The 19795-nt window shown below is 52.9% G+C and overlaps 1 protein-coding gene across 1 annotated transcript in view; it reads left to right on the top strand.

Annotated features, from left to right (window-relative positions):
- The first annotated feature begins 447 nt into the window (after nt 1–447).
- Nucleotides 448–19795, top strand: part of LOC134432648 (adenylate cyclase type 3-like) — a 73965-nt gene continuing 54617 nt past the window's right edge. Inside the window, 4 exon segments of the mRNA XM_063181545.1 lie at nt 448–1224; nt 12471–12620; nt 15837–15967; nt 17902–18013. Coding sequence (XP_063037615.1) covers nt 520–1224; nt 12471–12620; nt 15837–15967; nt 17902–18013 — 1098 coding nt within the window. The 5' untranslated portion in view covers nt 448–519.

The following is a 19795-nucleotide window of genomic DNA, read 5'->3' on the forward strand; positions in this document are numbered from 1 at the left end:
GATTCAGCCGGGAAGGAATTTCGGGACTCAGCCGGGTAAAAACCGGGAAAGGACTTTGGGAATCGGCCGGGAAGGAACCGGGAATTGGCGGGGGAAGGAATTTCGGGATTCGTCCGGGAATCGGCCGGGAAGGAACCGGGAAGGAATTTCGGGAATCAGCCGGGAATCGGCCGGGATTCAGCCGGGAAGGAACCGGGAATTGACCGGGAAGGAATTTCGGGAATCGGCCGGGAATTGACCGGGAAGGAATTTCGGGAATCAGCCGGGAAGGAGCCGCAATTCGTCCGGGATTCAGCCGGGAAGGACCCGGGAATTAACCGGGAAGGAATCCCGGCCATCCCACCCTCCAAAACCCGCAAACCCCGCCGTTTCCCGTGCACCGAAGCATCCTCCGAACCCCGATGCCGCCAGCGCCGCCGCTGCGCTGAGCATCCCCACCGGAAAAAAAAAAAAAAAAAAAAACCACCACAAAGAAAACCCCAAAACCCCGTGAATTATCCCCAAAACCCCACCACCACGATGATGCCCAGGAACCGCGCCTTCTCGGAGCCCGAGTTCTCCGCCGAGTACTCCGCCGATTACTCGCTGAGCTTCCCCTCGGAGCCCGACGGGAGCCACCAGCTCCGCCGCTCCCGCGGCTCCCCCGGCGCGCCCGGCGCTCCGTGCCCGTGCCTGCCCGGCCGCCTCTCCGCCTTCTCCCCGGAGTCCCTGGAGAAGCTCTACCAGACCTATTTCCGCCGCCAGCGCCACGAAACGCTGCTGGTCCTCGTCGTCTTCTCGGCCCTCTTCGACCTCTACGTGCTGGGGATGTGCGCCGCGTTCTCCCGAGTGGAGAAACTCCTCCCGGCGCTGGCGGCGCTCGGAGGGCTGGTGGCGCACGGGGCGATTTTCCTGCTGCTGAGATCGCGGCTTCTCCCCGAGGATTTCTCCCAGAGGTTCCTGCCGTGCGGGCTGTGGGCGCTGACGGTGGCGCAGCTGTGGGCGCTGCTGGGGCTGGAGTTCCGCCGGAGCTCCCCGGAGCCGGTGGACACGGCGGGCTGGCAGGCGTTCTTCGCCTTCTCCTGCTTCCTGACGCTGCCGCTGCGCCTGGCGCGCATCCTGCTGCTGGCGGCCGCGGCCTGCGGCGGGCACGCCCTGGTGCTGGGCATCGTGCAGCTCCGCGGCGGGAGCGGCCGCGGCGGCGGAGAGGAGGAGGACGTGGACCGAGGGGAGGTGGCCAGGCAGGTGCGGGAGTGGGGCGGGAAAGTTGGGAATGGGGTGGGAATTCCATGGACCGAGGGGAGGTGGCCAGGCAGGTGCGGGAGTGGGGCGGGAATGGGGTGGGAATTCCTTGGATCGGGGGGAGGCGGCCAGGCAGGTGCGGGAGTGGGGTGGGAATGGGGCGGGAATGGGGTGGGAATTCCATGGATTGAGGGGTCTGGCAGGTGTGGGAATGGTGGAAAAGTGATGGGGATGGACCAGGAATGGGCTGGGAATGGGATGGGAATTCCATGGATGGAGGGGAGGTGGCCAGGAAGGTGCGGGAATGGTGGGAATGGGGTGGGAATTCCTTGGATCGAGGTGAGGCGGCCAGGCAGGTGCGGGAATGGGGCGGGAAAGTTGGGAATGGGGTGGGAATTCCATGGATTGAGGAGTCTGGCAGGTGCGGGAATGGTGGAAAAGTGACGGGGATGGACCAGGAATGGGCTGGGAATGGGGTGGGAATTCCTTGGATCGAGGTGAGGTGGCCAGGCAGGTGCAGGAATGGAGTGGGAATGGGGTGGGAATGGGGTGGGAATGAGATGGGAATGGGGTGGGAATGGGGTGAGAATTCCATGGATTGAGGGGTCTGGGCAGGTGCGGGAATGGTGAAAAAGTGATGGGGATGGACCAGGAATGGGGTGGGACTGGACTGGGAATGGGGCCAGGGAAAGGGGACTGGAATGGGGCAGGAACAGGCTGGGAATGGGAATGGGAATGGGAATGGGAATGGGGAATCCATGGGTTGAGGGGCTCTGGCCAGGCAGGTGCAGGGAATGGAGCAGGAATTGGGGACTGGGAATGGTGGGAATGGAAAGAGAATGGACTGGGAATGGACTGGGAATGGACTGGGAATGGTTTGGGAATCGGTCAGGGAATGGTTTGGGAACGCTGGGAATGGGAATGGGGTGGGAATGGGTTGAGGGCCTGGCGCGCATCCTGCTGCTGGCGGCCGCGGCCTGCGGCGGGCACGCCCTGGTGCTGGGCATCGTGCAGCTCCGCGGGGGAGCGGCCGCGACGGCGGAGAGGAGGAGGACGTGGACCGAGGGGAGGTGGCCAGGCAGGTGCGGGAGTGGGGCGGAAAGTTGGGAATGGGGTGGGAATGGGGTGGGAATTCCTTGGATTGAGGTGAGGTGGCCAGGCAGGTGCGGGAATGGGGCGGGAATGGGGCGGGAATGGGGTGGGAATGGGGTGGGAATGGGGTGGGAATTCCTTGGATTGAGGTGAGGTGGCTCAGGCAGGTGCGGGAATGGGGCGGAATGGGGTGGGAATTCCTGGATCGAGGGGAGGTGGCCAGGCAGGTGCGGGAATGGTGGGAATGGGGTGGGAATGGGGTGGGAATTTCTTGGATGGAGGTGAGGTGGCTCAGGCAGGTGCGGGAATGGGGCTGGGAATGGGGTGGGAATGGGGTGGGAATTCCATGGATCGAGGTGAGGTGGCTCAGGCAGGTGCAGGAATGGGTGCAGGGAATGGGTTGGGAAAGTTGGGAATGGGAATGGGAATTCCATGGATTGAGGGGTCCGGCAGGTGCAGGAATGGGTACAGGGAATGGGTTGGGAAAGGTGGGAATGGGGTGGAATTCCATGGATTGAGGGGTCTGGCAGGTGCGGGAATGGTGGAAAAGGGATGGGGATGGACCAGGAATGGGGTGGGACTGGACTGGAATGGGGCCAGGGAAAGGGGACTGGGAATGGGCTGGGAATGGGGCAGGAACAGGCTGGGAATGGGAATGGGATGAGAATTCCATGGATTGAGGGGTCTGGCAGGTGTGGGAATGGTGAAAAAGTGATGGGGATGGACCAGGAATGGGGTGGGACTGGGCTGGGAATGGGGTGGGAATTCCTTGGATTAAGGTGAGGTGGCCAGGCAGGTGCGGGAGTGGGGTCAGGGAATGGGTTGGGAAAGGTGGGAATGGGGTGGGAATTCCATGGATAGAGGGGTCTGGCAGGTGTGGGAATGGTGGAAAAGTGATGGGGATGGACCAGGAATGGGCTGGGAATGAGATGGGAATGGGGCGGGAGTGGGGTGGGAATTCCTTGGATCGGGGGAGGTGGCTCAGGCAGGTGCGGGAATGGAGCGGGAAAGTTGGGAATGGGGTGGGAATTCCATGGATCGAGGTGAGGTGGCTCAGGCAGGTGCGGGAATGGGGCGGGAAAGGTGGAAAAGTGCTGGGAATGGACCAGGAATGGGCTGGGACTGGGCTGGGAATGGGGCCAGGGAAAGGGGACTGGGAATGGGGCAGGAACAGGCTGGGAATGGGAATGGGAATGGGAATTCCATGGATGGAGGGGAGGCGGCCAGGCAGGTGCGGGAATGGGGCTGGGAATGGGACTGGGAATGGGGTGGGAGTTCCTTGGATCGAGGTGAGGTGGCTCAGGCAGGGGTCTGGCAGGTGCGGGAATGGGTACAGGGAATGGGTTGGGAAAGGTGGGAACGGGGTGGGAATTCCACCGATTGAGGGGTCCGGCAGGTGCGGGAATGGCAGAAAAGTGATGGGGATGGACCAGGAATGGGCTGGGAATGAGGTGAGAATGGGGTGGGAATTCCTTGGATCGAGGTGAGGCGGCCAGGCAGGTGCGGGAATGGTGGGAATGGGGTGGGAATTCCATGGATAGAGGGGTCTGGCAGGTGCGGGAATGGTGAAAAAGTGACGGGGATGGACCAGGAATGGACTGGGAGTGGGGTGGGAATTCCATGGATCGAGGGGTTCTGGCCAGGCAGGTGCAGGAATGGAGTGGGAATGGGGTGGGAATGGACTAGGAATGAGATGGGAATGGGCTGGGAATGGGGTGAGAATTCCACGGATTGAGGGGTCTGGCAGGTGTGGGAATGGTGGAAAAGTGATGGGGATGGACCAGGAATGGGCTGGGACTGGGCTGGGAATGGGGCCAGGGAAAGGGGACTGGGAATGGGGCAGGAACAGGCTGGGAATGGGAATGGGAATGGGAATTCCATGGATTGAGGGTTGGTGGCCCAGCAGGTGCAGGAATGCATTGGAAATGGGGTGGGAATGGGAAGAGAATGGAATGGGAATGGACTGGGAATGGACTGGGAATGGGGACTGGGAATCGGTCAGGGAATGGTTTGGGAACGCTGGGAATGGGAATGGGGTGGGAATGGGTTCAGGGCCTGGCGCGGGAAAGTTGGGAATGGGGTGGGAATGGGGTGGGAATTCCATGGATGGAGGTGAGGTGGCCAGGCAGGTGTGGGAATGGATTGAGGGAATGGGGCGGGCAAGTTGGGAATGGGGCGGGAATTCCATGCATGGAGCCGTCTGGGAATGTGCGGGAATGGTGGAAAAGTGACGGGGATCAGGACCCGATCCATGGGGTCAGGATCCAATCCTTGGGATCAGGATCCAGTCCTTGGGGTCAGGACCGGATCCATGGGGTCAGGATCCAATCCATGGGGTCAGGATTGAATCCATGGGGTCAGGATCCAATCCATGGGGTCAGGATTGAATCCATGGGGTCAGGATCCAGCCAATGGGATCAGGACCCAATCCATGGGGTCAGGACCCAATCCATGGGGTCAGGACCCAATCCATGGGGTCAGGATTGAATCCATGGGGACAGGACCCAATCCATGGGGTCAGCACCCAATCCATGGGGTCAGGACCCGATCCATGGGATCAGGATCCAATCCATGGGGACAGGACCCAATCCATGGGATCAGGATCCAATCCATGGGGTCAGGATCCAATCCAAGGGGTCAGGACCCAATCCATGGGGTCAGGACCCGATCCTTGGGATCAGGATCCAATCCATGGGATCAGGATCCAATCCATGGGGACAGGACCCAATCCAAGGATGGGATCCATCCCATGGATCAGGATCAATCCCATGGGATCACGATTGAATCCATGGGGTCGGGATCCGGCCAATGGGATCAGGATGATCCAATCCATGGGGTCAGGACCCAATCCATGGGGTCAGGACCCGATCCATGGGATCAGGATCCAATCCATGGGGTCAGGATTGAATCCTTGGGATCAGGACCCGATCCAGGGGGTCAGGATCCAATCCATCGGATCAGGACACAATCCATGGGGTCAGGACCCAATCCATGGGGATCAGGACCCGATCCATGGGGTCAGGATCCAATCCATGGGGTCAGGACCCAATCCATGGGGTCAGGACCCAATCCATGGGATCAGGATCCAATCCATGGGGTCAGGATCCAATCCATGGGGTCAGGACCCAATCCATGGGGTCAGGACCCAATCCAAGGATGGGATCCATCCCATGGATCGGGATCAATCCCATGGGATCACGATTGAATCCATGGGGTCAGGATCCGGCCAATGGGATCAGGATGATCCAATCCATGGGATCAGGATCCAGCCAATGGGATCAGACCCCAGCCCTAGGACGGGCCCCACCCCCTGGGCCTGCACCAATCCCGTGGGATCAGGATTGAATCCATGGGTTCAGGATCCAGCCAATGGGATCAGGATTGAATCCATGGGTTCAGGATCCAGCCAATGGGATCAGGATTGAATCCATGGGTTCAGGATCCAGCCAATGGGATCAGGATTGAATCCATGGGGTCGGGATCCAGCCAATGGGATCAGGATTGAATCCATGGGGTCAGGATCCAGCCAATGGGATCCCAGGGATGCCCCCCCTGCCCCGGCCGTTCCCTGTGGGACGCACCAGAACCTCTCCCGGATTTTCGGCCGCTCCCGGGGATGCGGATTCGCAGCCCGGCCGTGTTTTTCCGGAACTTTCTCTCTGCCGGGGCTGCAATTCCCAGGGAACGGCTCCACGTGATCGGCCCGGAGCCGCCGCCTTCCCTCCCCCGGGATCCCCCGGATCCCTCGGGATCCCGGCCCGGCTGCCGCCTTTTTCCAAAACATCCCCGGGATTCCGAACCCTGGGATGCTCCCGGAGCCGCCTCTGCCCCCAAATTCCCGAGGTTTTACCCCAAAATGGGATTTGGGGTTTTTTTTATTCGGGGTGGGAACAGAGATTGGGGCCAGGCTGGATCTGCTCAGCCTGGAGTCGCTCCTTGTTCATCCTGGAGATCTCGTGATCCCGAATTCCCGGCCTTTCTTCCCAAAGATTCTGTGATCCCAAATTCCTGCTGTTTGTTCCCAAAAATCCCGCAATCCCAAATTCCTGCTGTTTATTCCCAAAAATCCCGTGATCCCAAATGCCAGCTCCTTTCTCCCAAAGATCCCGTGATCCCAAATTCCTGTTATTTCCACCCAAAGATCCCACGATCCCAAATTCCCACTCTCTCTTCCCGAAGATCCTCTGATCCCAAATTTCCAATTTTTTCTCAAAGATCCCGCGATCCGGAATTCCTGTTGTTTTTTTTTTTCCCAAATCTGCCATGATCCCAAATTCCTGCTGTTCCCAAAAATCCCGTGATCCCAAATTCCAGCTCTTTTATCCCAATGATCCCCTGATCCAAAATTCCTGCTCTTTAATTCCAAATATTTCACAGTTCCAAATTCCTGCTGTTTCCTCCCAAAAATCCCGAGATCCCAAATTCCCGCTCCCTCTGATCCTCTGACCCCAAAATTCCAATTTTTTGTCAAAGATCCCGTGATCCCAAATTCCTGTTATTCCCACCCAAAGATCCCACCATCCCAAATTCCCACTCTCTCTTCCTGAAGATCCTCTGACCCCAAATTTCCAATTTTTTCTCAAAGATCCCGTGATCCAGAATTCCTGTTTTTGTTTTTTTCCCAAAGCTGCCGTGATCCCAAATTCCCGCTGTTTGTTCCCAAAATTCCCGTGATCCCAAATTCCAGCTCTTTTATTCCAATGATCCCACGATCCAAAATTCCTGGTCTTTAATTCTAAATATTCCACAGTTCCAAATTCCTGCTGTTTCCTCCCAAAAATCCCGTGATCCCAAATTCCCGCTGTTTGTTCCCAAAAATCCCGTGATCCCAAATTCCAGCTCTTTCATCCCAATGATCCCCTGATCCAAAATTCCTGCTCTTTAATTCTAAATATTTCAGGATCCCAAATTCCTGCTGTTTCCTCCCAAAAATCCCGAGATCCCAAATTCCCGCTCTCTCTGATCCCCTGACCCCAAATTCCCGCTTGTTTGTTCCCAAAGATCCTGTGATCCCAAATTCCTGTTATTTCCACCCAAAGATCCCACGATCCCAAATTCCCACTCTCTCTTCCCGAAGATTCTCCGATCCCAAATTTCCAATTTTTTGCCAAAGATCCCGTGATCTGGAATTCCCGTTGTTTTTTTTTTTTCCCCAAAGATGCCGTGATCCCAAATTCCTGCTATTCCCAAAAATCCCGTGATCCCAAATTCCAGCTCTTTTACCCCAATGATCCCGTGATCCAAAATTCCTGCTCTTTCATTCCAAATATTTCACTATTCCAAATTCCCGCTGTTTCCTCCCAAAAATCCCGAGATCCCAAATTCCCGCTCCCTCTGATCCTCTGACCCCAAAATTCCAATTTTTTCTCAAAGATCCGGTGATCCCAAATTCCTGTTATTCCCACCCAAAGATCCCACGATCCCAAATTCCCACTCTCTCTTCCCGAAGATCCTCTGATCCCAAATTTCCAATTTTTTCTCAAAGATCCCGTGATCCAGAATTCCTGTTTTTGTTTTTTTCCCAAAGCTGCCGTGATCCCAAATTCCTGCTGTTCCCAAAAATCCTGTGATCCCAAATTCCCGCTCTTTCATCCCAATGATCCCCTGATCCAAAATTCCTGCTCTTTAATTCTAAATATTTCAGGATCCCAAATTCCTGCTGTTTCCTCCCAAAAATCCCGAGATCCCAAATTCCCGCTCCCTCTGATCCTCTGACCCCAAAATTCCAATTTTTTGTCAAAGATCCGGTGATCCCAAATTCCTGTTATTTCCACCCAAAGATCCCACGATCCCAAATTCCCACTCTCTCTTCCCGAAGATCCTCCGACCCCAAATTTCCAATTTTTTCTCAAAGATCCCATGATCCCGAATTCCTGTTGCTTTTTTTTTTTCCCAAAGATTCTGCGATCCCAAATTCCTGCTGTTCCCAAAGATCCTGTGATCCCAAATTCCAGCTCTTTCATCCCAATGATCCCGTGATCCAAAATTCCTGGTCTTTAATTCTAAATATTCCACAGTTCCAAATTCCTGCTGTTTCCTCCCAAAAATCCCAAATCCCAAATTCCCGCTCTCTCTGATCCTCTGACCCCAAAATTCCAATTTTTTCTCAAAGATCCTGTGATCCCAAATTCCTGTTATTCCCACCCAAAGATCCCACCATCCCAAATTCCCAGTATTTCTTCCCGAAGATTCTCCGATCCCAAATTTCCAATTTTTTCTCAAAGATCCCGTGATCCGGAATTCCCGTTGCTTTTTTTTTCCCCAAAGATTCTGCGATCCCAAATTCCTGCTGTTCCCAAAAATCCCGTGATCCCAAACTCCAGCTCTTTTATCCCAATGATCCTGTGATCCAAAATTCCTGGTCTTTAATTTTAAATATTTCACAATTCCAAATTCCCGCTGTTTCCTCCCAAAAATCCCGTGATTCCAAATTCCCGCTCCCTCTGATCCTCTGACCCCAAATTCCCGCTGTTTGTTCCCAAAGATCCTGTGATCCCAAATTCCTGTTATTCCCACCCAAAGATCCCACGATCCCAAATTCCCAGTCTCTCTTCCCGAAGATCCTGCGATCCCAAATTCCCGCCGCTGGTTCCCAAAAATCCCGTGATCCCAAATGTCAGGGCTTCCATTCTGAATCTCCCACAATCCCAAATTCCCGCTCTTTCTTCCCAAAGATCCTCCGACCCCAAATTCCCGCTGTTTGTTCCCAAAAATCCTGTGATCCCAAATTCCAGCTCTTTTCTCCCAATGATCGCCTGATCCCAAATTCCCGCTCTTCCTTCCCAAAGATCTGGTGATCCCAAATTCCCAATTTCATCCCTAAGATCCTGTGATCCCAAATTCCTGCTGTTTTTTCCCAAAGATCCTGCAATCCCAAATTCTCCTCTTTTCATTCTTGATACCGCACGATCCCAAAAATTCCCACTCTTTCTTCCCAAAGATCCTCTGACCCCAAATTCCCACCATTTTTCCCAAAGATCCCGTGATCCCAAATTCCCGCTGTTTGTCCCCAAAGATCCTGGGATCCCAAATTCCAGACCTTTCATCCCAGAGACCCCATGATCCCAAATTCCTGCTGTTCCATCCCAAATATTCCACAATTCCGAATTCCTGCTGCTCCATCTTGGAGCTCCCCCAGCCCCAAATTCCTGCTCTTTCATCCCGAATATTCTGTGATCCCAAATTCTCACCGTCCAATCCCGAGCAGCACACGGTCCCAAATTCCCGCATTTCCCGTGATCCCAAATTCCTGCTGTTTCATCCCAAAAATCCCCTTATCCCAAATTCCCTCGATTCCATCCCAAAGGTCCTGAGAGCCCAAATTCCTGCCGTTCCACCCCAAATTTCCCGAATATCGGAAATTCCTGCCGTTCATTCCTGATTATCCCTGATCCCAAATTCCTGCGGTTCGATCCCAAAGATTCCTGATCCCAAATTCCCACGGTTCGATCCCGAAGATTCCACGATCCCAAATCCCCGCCGTTCCATCCCAAATATTCCACGATCCCAAATTCCAGCTGTTCCATCCCAAATATCCCGAGCATCCCAAATTCCAGAATATCCCGAATATCCTGTGATTCTGAATTCCCGAATATCCCTAATATCCCAAATTCTCAAATATCCAGGGTGTTCCAAATTCCCAAATATCCAGGGTGTCCCAAATTCCCAAATATCCAGGGTGTTCCAAATTCCCAAATATCCAGGGTGTCCCAAATTCCCGAATATCCCAAATATCCCAAATTCCCAAATATCCCATGATCCCAAATTCCCGGATATCCCTAATATCCCAAATTCCAGAATATCCCCAAAATTCCCAAATATCCCAAATTCCCAGATTTTGGTGGTTCCCATCCCCGCAGCTGCTGTCCAACGTGGCGCTGTATGTGTGCGCGGCGGCCATGATGGTGGACGCCATGTCGTACGTGATGGCCGGCCGGAAGCCGTTCCTGCCAAACCTCCTCCGTTACATCCCAAATATCCCAAAAATTCCCGAATATCCGAAATACCCCAAATTCCCAGATTTTGGTGGTTTCCATCCCCACAGCTGCTGTCCAACGTGGCGCTGTACGCGTGCGCGGCGGCCATGATGGCGGGCGCCATGTTGTACGTGATGGCCGACCGGAAGCACCGGAAGCCGTTCCTCCCAAATCCTGGTGTTCCATCCCAAATATCCCAAAAATTCCCAAACATCCCAAATTCCCAGATTTTGGTGATTTCCGTCCCCGCAGCTGCTCTCGAACGTGGCGCTGTACGCGTGCGCGGTGGCGGTGGGCGCCATGTCGTAAGTGATGGCCGACCGGAAGCACCGGAAGCCATTCCTGCCAAACCCCGGTGTTCCATCCCAAAATTCCCAAATTCCTGAATATCCCAAATACCCCAAATTCCCAGATTTTGGTGGTTTCCATCCCCAGCTGCTGTCCAACGTGGCGCTGTACGCGCGCGCGGTGGCGGTGGGTGCCATGTCGTATATCATGGCTGACCGGAAACACTGGAAGGCGTTCCTCCCAAATCCCAGTGTCCCATCCCAAATATCCCAAATTCCTGAATATCCCAAATATCCCAAATTCCTGAATATCCCAAATATCCCAAATTCCCAGATTTTGGTGGTTCCCATCCCCACAGCTGCTGTCCAACGTGGCGCTGTACGCGTGCGCGGTGGCCATGATGGCGGGCGCCATGTTGTACATGATGGCCGACCGGAAGCACCGGAAGCCCTTCCTGCCAAACCTCCTCCGTCCCATCCCAAATATCCCAAAAATTCCCGAATATCCCAAATTCCCAGATTTTGGTGGTTCCCATCCCCGCAGCTGCTGTCCAATGTGGCGCTGTATGTGTGCGCGGCGGCCATGATGGCCATGATGATGGGCGCCATGTTGTGTGTCATGGCCGACCAGAAGCACCGGACGCCGTTCCTCCCAAACCCCAGTGTTCCATCCCAAATATCCCAAATATCCCATGATCCCAAATATCCCAAATTCCCAGATTTTGGTGATTTCCATCCCCGCAGCTGCTGTCCAATGTGGCGCTGTATGTGTGCAGCGGCCATGATGGCGGGCGCCATGTTGTACATGATGGCCGACCGGAAGCACCGGAAGCCGTTCCTCCCAAATCCTGGTGTTCCATCCCAAATATCCCAAATTCCCAAATATCCCAAATTCCTGAATATCCCAAATATCCCAAATTCCCAGATTTTGGTGGTTTCCATCCCCAGCTGCTGTACAACGTGGTGCTGTATGCGTGCGTGGCGGCCATGATCGCGGGTGCCATGTTGTGTGCCATGGGCGACCGGAAGCGCTGGAAGCTATTCCTCCCAAACCCCGGTGTTCCATCCCAAATATCCCAAAAATTCCCAAATTTTGGGAAAAATTCCCAGATTTGGTGGTTCCCGTCCCCACAGCTGCTGTCCAACGTGGCGCTGTATGCATGCACGGCGGCCATGATGGCGGGCGCCATGTCATACGTGATGGCTGACCAGAAGCCCAGGAAGCTGTTCCTGCCAAATCCCAGTGTTCCATCCCAAATATCCCAAATTCCCAAATATCCCAAATTCCCAGATTTTGGTGGTTCCCATCCCCACAGCTGCTGTCCAACGTGGCGCTGTACGCGTGCGCGGCGGCCATGATGGCGGGCGCCATGTTGTACATGATGGCCAACCGGAAGCGCCGGAAGCCGTTCCTCCCAAACCCCGGTGTCCCATCCCAAATATCGCAAAAATTCCCAAAATTTCCCAAATACCCCAAATTCCCAGATTTTGGTGGTTTCCATCCCCGCAGCTGCTGTCCAAGGTGGCGCTGTATGTGTGCAGCGGCCATGATGGTGGGCGCCATGTCGTACGTGATGGCCGACCGGAAGCACCGGAAGCCGTTCCTCCCAAACCCCGGTGTTCCATCCCAAATATCCCAAAAATTCCCAAACATCCCAAATTCCCAGATTTTGGTGATTTCCGTCCCCGCAGCTGCTGTCGAACGTGGCGCTGTACGCGTGCGCGGTGGCGGTGGGCGCCATGTCGTACGTGATGGCTGACCGGAAACACTGGAAGGCGTTCCTCCCAAATCCCAGTGTCTCATCCTAAATATCCCAAATTCCTGAATATCCCAAATTCCTGAATATCCCAAATACCCCAAATTCCCAGATTTTGGTGGTTTCCATCCCTGCAGCTGCTGTCCAACGTGGCGCTGTACGCGTGCGCGGTGGCGGTGGGCGCCATGTCGTACGTGATGGCCGACCGGAAGCACCGGAAGGCGTTCCTGGAGGCGCGGCAGTCGCTGGAGGTCAAACTCAACCTGGAGGAGCAGAGCCAGCAGCAGGTGGGGATGGACGGACGGCGGGAATGCGGGGAGTGGGAATGGGAATTTGGGAGTGGGATTGGGGATGGGGATTGGGGATTGGGAATTTGGGATTGGGATTTGGGATTGGAATTTGGGATTGGGAATTTGGGATTGGGATTTGGGATTTGGGATTTGGGATTTGGGATTTGGAATTTGGGATTGGGATTGGGAATGGGATTGGGATTGGGATTGGGAATGGGATTGGGATTGGGATTGGGATTGGGATTGGGATTGGGATTGGGGTTGGGATGGGGATGGGATTGAGATCAAACTCAACGTGGAGGAGCAGAGCCAGCAGCAGGTGGGGATGGACGGACAGCGGGAATGCGGGGAGTGGGATCGGGAATCTGGGAGTGGGATTGGGGATGGGGATTGGGGATTGGGAATTTGGGATTGGGAATTTGGGATTGGGATTTGGGATTTGGGATTTGGAATTTGGGATTGGGATTGGGAATGGGGATGGGATGGGGATGGGATTGGGATTGGGAACGGGAATGGGATCGGGACATGGGGGCAGGAATGGGATTGGGATTGAGACTGGGGATGGGGTGGGGATGGGATTGGGAATGGGGTTGGGATTGGGAGTGGGGATTGGGATTGGGGATGGGATTGGGGTCAAACTCAACCTGGAGGAGCAGAACCAGCAACAGGTGGGGACATGCCGGGAATTGTGGGAATTGGGATTGGGATTGGGAATGGGAATGGGATTGGGAATGAGTTTGGGAATTGGGATTGGGGTTGGGATTGGGATTGGGGGTGGGATGGGGATGGGATTGGGGTCAAACTCAACCTGGAGGAGCAGAGCCAGCAGCAGCTGGGGACATGGCGGGAATTGTGGGAATTGGGATCGGGGATTGGGATTGGGGTTGGTAATTGGGAATTTGGGATTGGGATTGGGATTGGGATTTGGAATGGGATTGGGATTGGGAATGGGATTGGGATTGGGATTGGGATTGGGAATGGGATTGGGATTGGGATTGGGATTGGGATTGGGATTGGGGTTGGGGTTGGGATGGGGATGGGATTGAGATCAAACTCAACCTGGAGGAGCAGAGCCAGCAGCAGGTGGGGATGGACGGACGGCGGGAATGCGGGGATTGGGATTGGGAATCCAGGATTGGGGATGGGATTGGGAATGGGGAAGGGAGTGGGGATTGGGGAATGGGAATGGGATTGGGATTGGGGATGGGATTGGGGTCAAACTCAACCTGGAGGAGCAGAGCCAGCAGCAGCTGGGGACATGGCGGGAATTGTGGGGATTGGGATTGGGGATTGGGAATTTGGGATTGGGATTGGGATTGGGAATGGGGTGAGGATGGGGATGGGATTGGGATTGGGAATGGGAATGGGATCGGGACATGGGGGCAGGAATGGGATTGGAATTGAGACTGGGGATGGGGGGAGGATGGGATTGGGAATGGGATTGGGATTGGGAATGGGAATGGGAATGGAATTGGGATTGGGATTGGGAATGGAATTGGGAATGGGAATGGGATTGGGATTGGGGATGCGATTGGGGTCAAACTCAACCTGGAGGAGCAGAGCCAGCAGCAGGTGGGGACATGGCGGGAATGTGGGGATTGGGATTGGGATTGGGGATTTGGGATTGGGGATGGGGATGGGATTGGGAATGGGGATTGAGATTTGGGATTGGGGATTTGGGATTGGGAATTTAGGATTGGAAATGGGAATGGGAATAGGGTTGGCATTGGGATTGGGGATGGGATGGGGATGGGATGGGGATGGGATTGAGGTCAAACTCAACCTGGAGGAGCAGAGTCAGCAGCAGGTGGGGATGGATGGACGGCGGGAATGCGCGGATTGGGATCGGGAATTTGGGATTGGAATTGAGATTGGGAATGGGATTGGGATTGGGAATGGGATTGGGATTGGGTTTGGGTTTGGGATTGGGATTGGGATGGGATTGAGGTCAAACTCAACCTGGAGGAGGCGAGACAGCAGCAGGTGGGGACATGGCGGGAATGCGGGAATTCGGAATTGGGAATGGGAATGGGGATTGGGAATGAGATTGAGAATTGGGAATGGGGATGGAATGGGAATGGGATTGGGATTGGGAATGGGAATGGGAATGGGATGGGGATGGGATTGGGGTCAAACTCAACCTGGAGGAGCAGAGCCAGCAGCAGGTGGGGACATGGCGGGAATTGTGGGAATTGGGATCGGAAATGGGGATGGGGATGGCATTCGGATGGGAATGGGAATGGGATTGGGATTGGGAATGGGATGGAATGGGTTTGGGATTGGGATTGGGATGGAATGGGATTGGGATTGGGATTGTTGAAGGGAATGGGAATAGAGTGAGAATGGGAATAGGAATAGGAATAGGAATAGGACTGGACCGTGATCAGGAATGGGATTGGGAAATGGGTTGGGAATGGGGATTGGGGATGGGGATGGGGATCGGATTGGGAATGGGAATGGAGTGAGAATGGGATTGGGAATAGGAATGGGATGGCGATGGGGAATGGGATTGGGATTGGGGATGGGAATGGGGATGGGATTGGGAATGGGAAAGGAGTGAGAATGGGATTGGGAATGGGAATGGGATGGCGATGGGGAATGGGATTGGGGATGGGAATGGGGATGCAAACAAGGTCAGGAATGAGAATGGGAATGGGTGGGGTTGGGAATGGGATTAGGAATGGGGTCAGGATTGGGAATGGGAGTGGGAATGGCATTGGGGATGGGAATGGGATTGGGAATGGGAATGGGAATGGGATTGTGAACGAGATGAGGAACAGGAACTGGATTGGGATGGGAATGGGGTGGGGATGGGATTGGGAATGGGAATGGGAATGGGTTTGGAATGGCCAGCGGGATTTTGGGATTGTGCTGGGTGGTGGGAACACGGCGCCGGGCGGGAATGGGATCAGGAATGGGGCCGGGAATGGGATCGGGAATGGGGCCGGGATACCCAGAGGGATTTTGGGATCATGGTGGTGGGAGGTGGGAACAGGATGCCAGGTGGGAATGGGATTGGGAATGGGGCCGGGATACCCAGAGGGATTTTGGGATTTGGGTGGGAGGTGGGAATGCGATCCCAAAATTCCAGATTTTTTCCCTGTAATTCCCAACAATTTTTCCCCTGCCATTCCCAACATTTTCCCCTACGATTCCCGACCTTTTCCCGCGGAATTCCCGACGTTTTTTCCTCCCTCCCCCCGGGAATTGCAGGAGCGGCTGATGCTGTCCATCCTGCCCAAGCACGTGGCGGACGAGATGCTGAAGGACATGAAGAAGGACCCGAGCCAGAAGGAGCTGCAGCAGTTCAACACCATGTACATGTACCGCCACGAGAACGTCAGGTGAGCAGCCTCCCCAACAAAATTCCCGGGAAAAAAAATTCCCGGGAAAAAATTCCCAGAAAAAAATTCCCGGAAAAAAATTCCCGGAAAAAAATTCCCGGAAAAAATCCCCCAAAATTCCCCAAAAATCCACCCCTTTCTGTGTGGGAAACGGTGGCAGGAAAACCACCGGGAATTCCCAAAATCCTCCCGTTCTGCGTGGAAAGCGTTCTCAGAAAAAGGGTGGGAATTCCCAAAATTCCAGGATGGAAAACGTTCCCAGAAAACCCATTGGGAATTCCCAAAATTCCCCGTTCTGTGTGGAAAATGTTGCCAGGAAAAACAGTGGGAATTCCCAAAATTCCCTCCCATTCTTGCACAGGAAAATTTCTCTGGAAAACCACCGTGAATTCTCAAAATCCCCTCATTCCCCACAGAAAACATTCCCGGAAAAACATGGTGGGAATTCCCAAAATTCCAGAGTGGAAAATGTTCCCAGAAAATCCATTGGGAATTCCCAAAATTCCCCGTTTTGTGTGGAAAATGTTGCCAGGAAAAACAGTGGAAATTCCCAAAATTCCAGGGTGGAAAACCTTCCCAGAGAACCCAGTGGGAATTCCCAAAATTCCAGGGTGGAAAATGCTCCCAGAAAATTGCTGGCAATTCCCAAAATTCCCCAATTCTGAGTGGAAAACGCTCCTGGAAAAAACCACGGAAATTCCCCAAAATTCCAGGGTGAAAAATATTCCCAGAAAACCCATTGGGAATTCCCAAAATTCCCCCCGTTCTGCCTGGAAAATGTTCACAGAAAACCACTGGGAATTCCTTGAATTTCTCCTTTCCACGGAGAAAACATTCCTGGAAAAACGGTGGGAATTGATAAAATTCCAGGGTGGAAATTGTTCCCAGAAAACCCATTGGGAATTCCCAAAATTCCCTGTTTTGTGTGGAAAATGTTGCCAGGAAAAACAGTGGGAATTCCCAAAATTCCAGGGTGGAAAATATTCCCAGAAAACCCAGTGGGAATTCCCAAAATTCTCCCATTCTACGTGGAAAATGGTCCCGGAAAATGGGTGGGAATTCCCAAAATTCCAGGGTGGAAAATGCTCCCAGAAAATTGCTGGGAATTCCCAAAATCCTCCCATTCTGCGTGGAAAACATTCTCAGAAAAATGGTGGGAATTCCCAAAATTCCAGGGTGGAAAACGTTCCCAGAAAACCCATTGAGAATTCCCAAAATTCCCCTTTCTGTGTGGAAAATGTTGCCAGGAAAAACAGTGGGAATTCCCAAAATTCCCTCCCATTCTTGCACAGGAAAATTTCTCTGGAAAACCACCGTGAATTCTCAAAATCCCCAAAATTCCCCACAGAAAACATTCCCAGAAAAACATGGTGGGAATTCCCAAAATTCCAGGGTGGAAAATGTTCCCAGAAAATTGCTGGGAATTCCCAAAATTCCCCGTTTTGTGTGGAAAGTGTTGCCAGGAAAAACAGTGGGAATTCCCAAAATTCCAGGGTGGAAAACGTTCCCACAGAACCCAGTGGAATTCCCAAAATTCCCTCCCATTCCACGTGGAAAATGCTCCCAGAAAATTGCTGGGAATTCCCAAACTTCCCCCATTCCGAGTGGAAAACGCTCCTGGAAAAAACCACGGAAATTCCCCAAAATTCCCCCGTTCTGCGTGGAAAATGTTTCCAAAAATTTGGGATTTCGTTTGTATCCCCACATCCAGGATATTTTTTTGGGGGGAAAACAAGAATGAGGAATTTGGGATTGAGTTCGCAGAGCATCGTTTTGCCCAATCCAGGATATTTTTTCTGGGTAAAGCAGTGCGTGGGGAGGTTGGGATGAGGTTTGGGAGGCTGGATTTGAGTTCCCCCACGTCTGGGAATTTTTTGGGGTGCCTGGGACGTGTTTGTGGGGCCGGGATTGATGGGAATCGTTTCCGTGGGCAGCATCCTCTTCGCTGACATCGTGGGCTTCACGCAGCTCTCGTCGTCCTGCAGCGCCCAGGAGCTCGTCAAGCTCCTCAACGAGCTCTTCGCCCGCTTCGACAAGCTGGCCGCCGTGAGTCCCTGCACAGAATTCCCAAAAATTCCTGAAAAAAATATGCCAGGAATTCCTCCCCAAAAAATTCCAGGAATTGCTCCCAAAACTCCTCAGAATTCCCCCAAAAATTCCAGGAATTCCGCCCAAAAATCACCAGAATTCCCCCCAAAAATACTCGGAATTCCTCCCCAAAACCCCCCATAATTCCTTGAAAAAATTCCTGGAATTCCCCCCAAAATCCCCAGAATTCCTCCCTAAAATCCCCAGAATTTCCCCCCCAAAAAATTCCCGAAAGTCCTCCCAAAAAATTCCAAGAATTCCCCCCAAAAAATCCCCAGAATTTCCCCAAAAAATCCCTGGAATTTCCCACAAAAATCCCTGGAATTCCCCCCCAAAAACTCCCAGAATTTTCCCCAAAAATATCCCCAAAATTCCTCCCAAACCCCCCCAGAATTCCTGGAAAAAAATCCAGGAATTCCTCCCAAAACTCCTCAGAATTCCCCAAAAAAATTCCAGGCATTCCTCCCAAAAATCACCAGAATTCCCCCCAAAAATCCTCGGGATTCCTCCCAAAAACCTCCATAGTTCTTTGAAAAAATTCCTGGAATTCTCCCCCGCAAAAATCCCCAGAATTTTCCACAAAAATCCCCAGAATTCCCCCCCGAAAATTCCAGGAATTCCTCCCAAAAAATTCCAAGAATTCCCCCCAAAAAATCCCCAGAATTTCCCCAAAAAATCCCTGGAATTTCCCACAAAAATCCCTGGAATTCCCCCCCAAAAACTCCCAGAATTTTCCCCAAAAATATCCCCAAAATTCCTCCCAAACCCCCCCAGAATTCCTGGAAAAAAAAAATCCAGGAATTCCTCCCAAAACTCCTCAGAATTCCCCAAAAAAATTCCAGGAATTCCTCCCAAAAAGCCCCAGAATTCCCTGAAAAAATTCCTGGAATTCCCCCCAAAAAATCCCCAGAATTTTCCACAAAAATTCCCAGAATTCCCCCCCCCACACAAAATCCCCAGCACTCTCTGAAAAAATTCCTGGAATTCCCTCCCTAAAATCTCCGGAATTCCCCCCCAAAAAATTCCTGGAATTCTTCCCTAAAATCTCCATAATTCCCTGGAAAAATTCCTGGAATTTCTCCGCAAAATCCCCAGAATTCCCTCCCAAAAAATCCTCAGAATTCCCTCCCAAAAAGTTCCTGGATGTCCTCCCAAAAAATCGCCAGAATTCCTCCCAAAATTCCCCAGAATTCCTCCCTAAAATCCCCAGAATTTCCACCCCCAAAAAATTCCTGGAAGCCCTCCCAAAAAATTCCTGGAATTTGCCCCCCAAAAATTCCTGGAAGGCCTCCTAAAAAATTCCTGGAATGTCCCTCCCAAAAATTCCTGCAATTCCTCCCAAAAATTCACAGAATTTCCCCCCCCAAAAATCTCAGGAATTCCTCCAAAAATCCCCAGAATACCCAGAAAAAGATTCCTGGAATTCCCCCCAAAATATCCCAGAATTTCCCCCCCATAAATTCCTGGAATTCTTCCCAAAAAAGTCCCCAAAATTCCTCCCAAAACCCCCAGAATTCCTGGAAAAAAATTCCAGGAATTCCTCCCAAAACTCCCCAGAATTCCCAAAGAAAAATTCCAGGAATTGCTCCCAAAAATCCCCAGAATTCCCCCCAAAAAAATCCCCCGAATTCCTCCCAAAAATCTTCGGAATTTGCCCCCAAAAATTCCAGGAATTCCTCCCAAAAATCCCCAGATTTTGCCCCCAAAAATCCCCGGAATTCCCAGAAAAAAATCCCCTAA

This window comes from Melospiza melodia (genome assembly GCF_035770615.1).
Source record: "Melospiza melodia melodia isolate bMelMel2 chromosome 3 unlocalized genomic scaffold, bMelMel2.pri SUPER_3_unloc_2, whole genome shotgun sequence".
Classification (NCBI taxonomy): Eukaryota; Metazoa; Chordata; class Aves; order Passeriformes; family Passerellidae; genus Melospiza; species Melospiza melodia.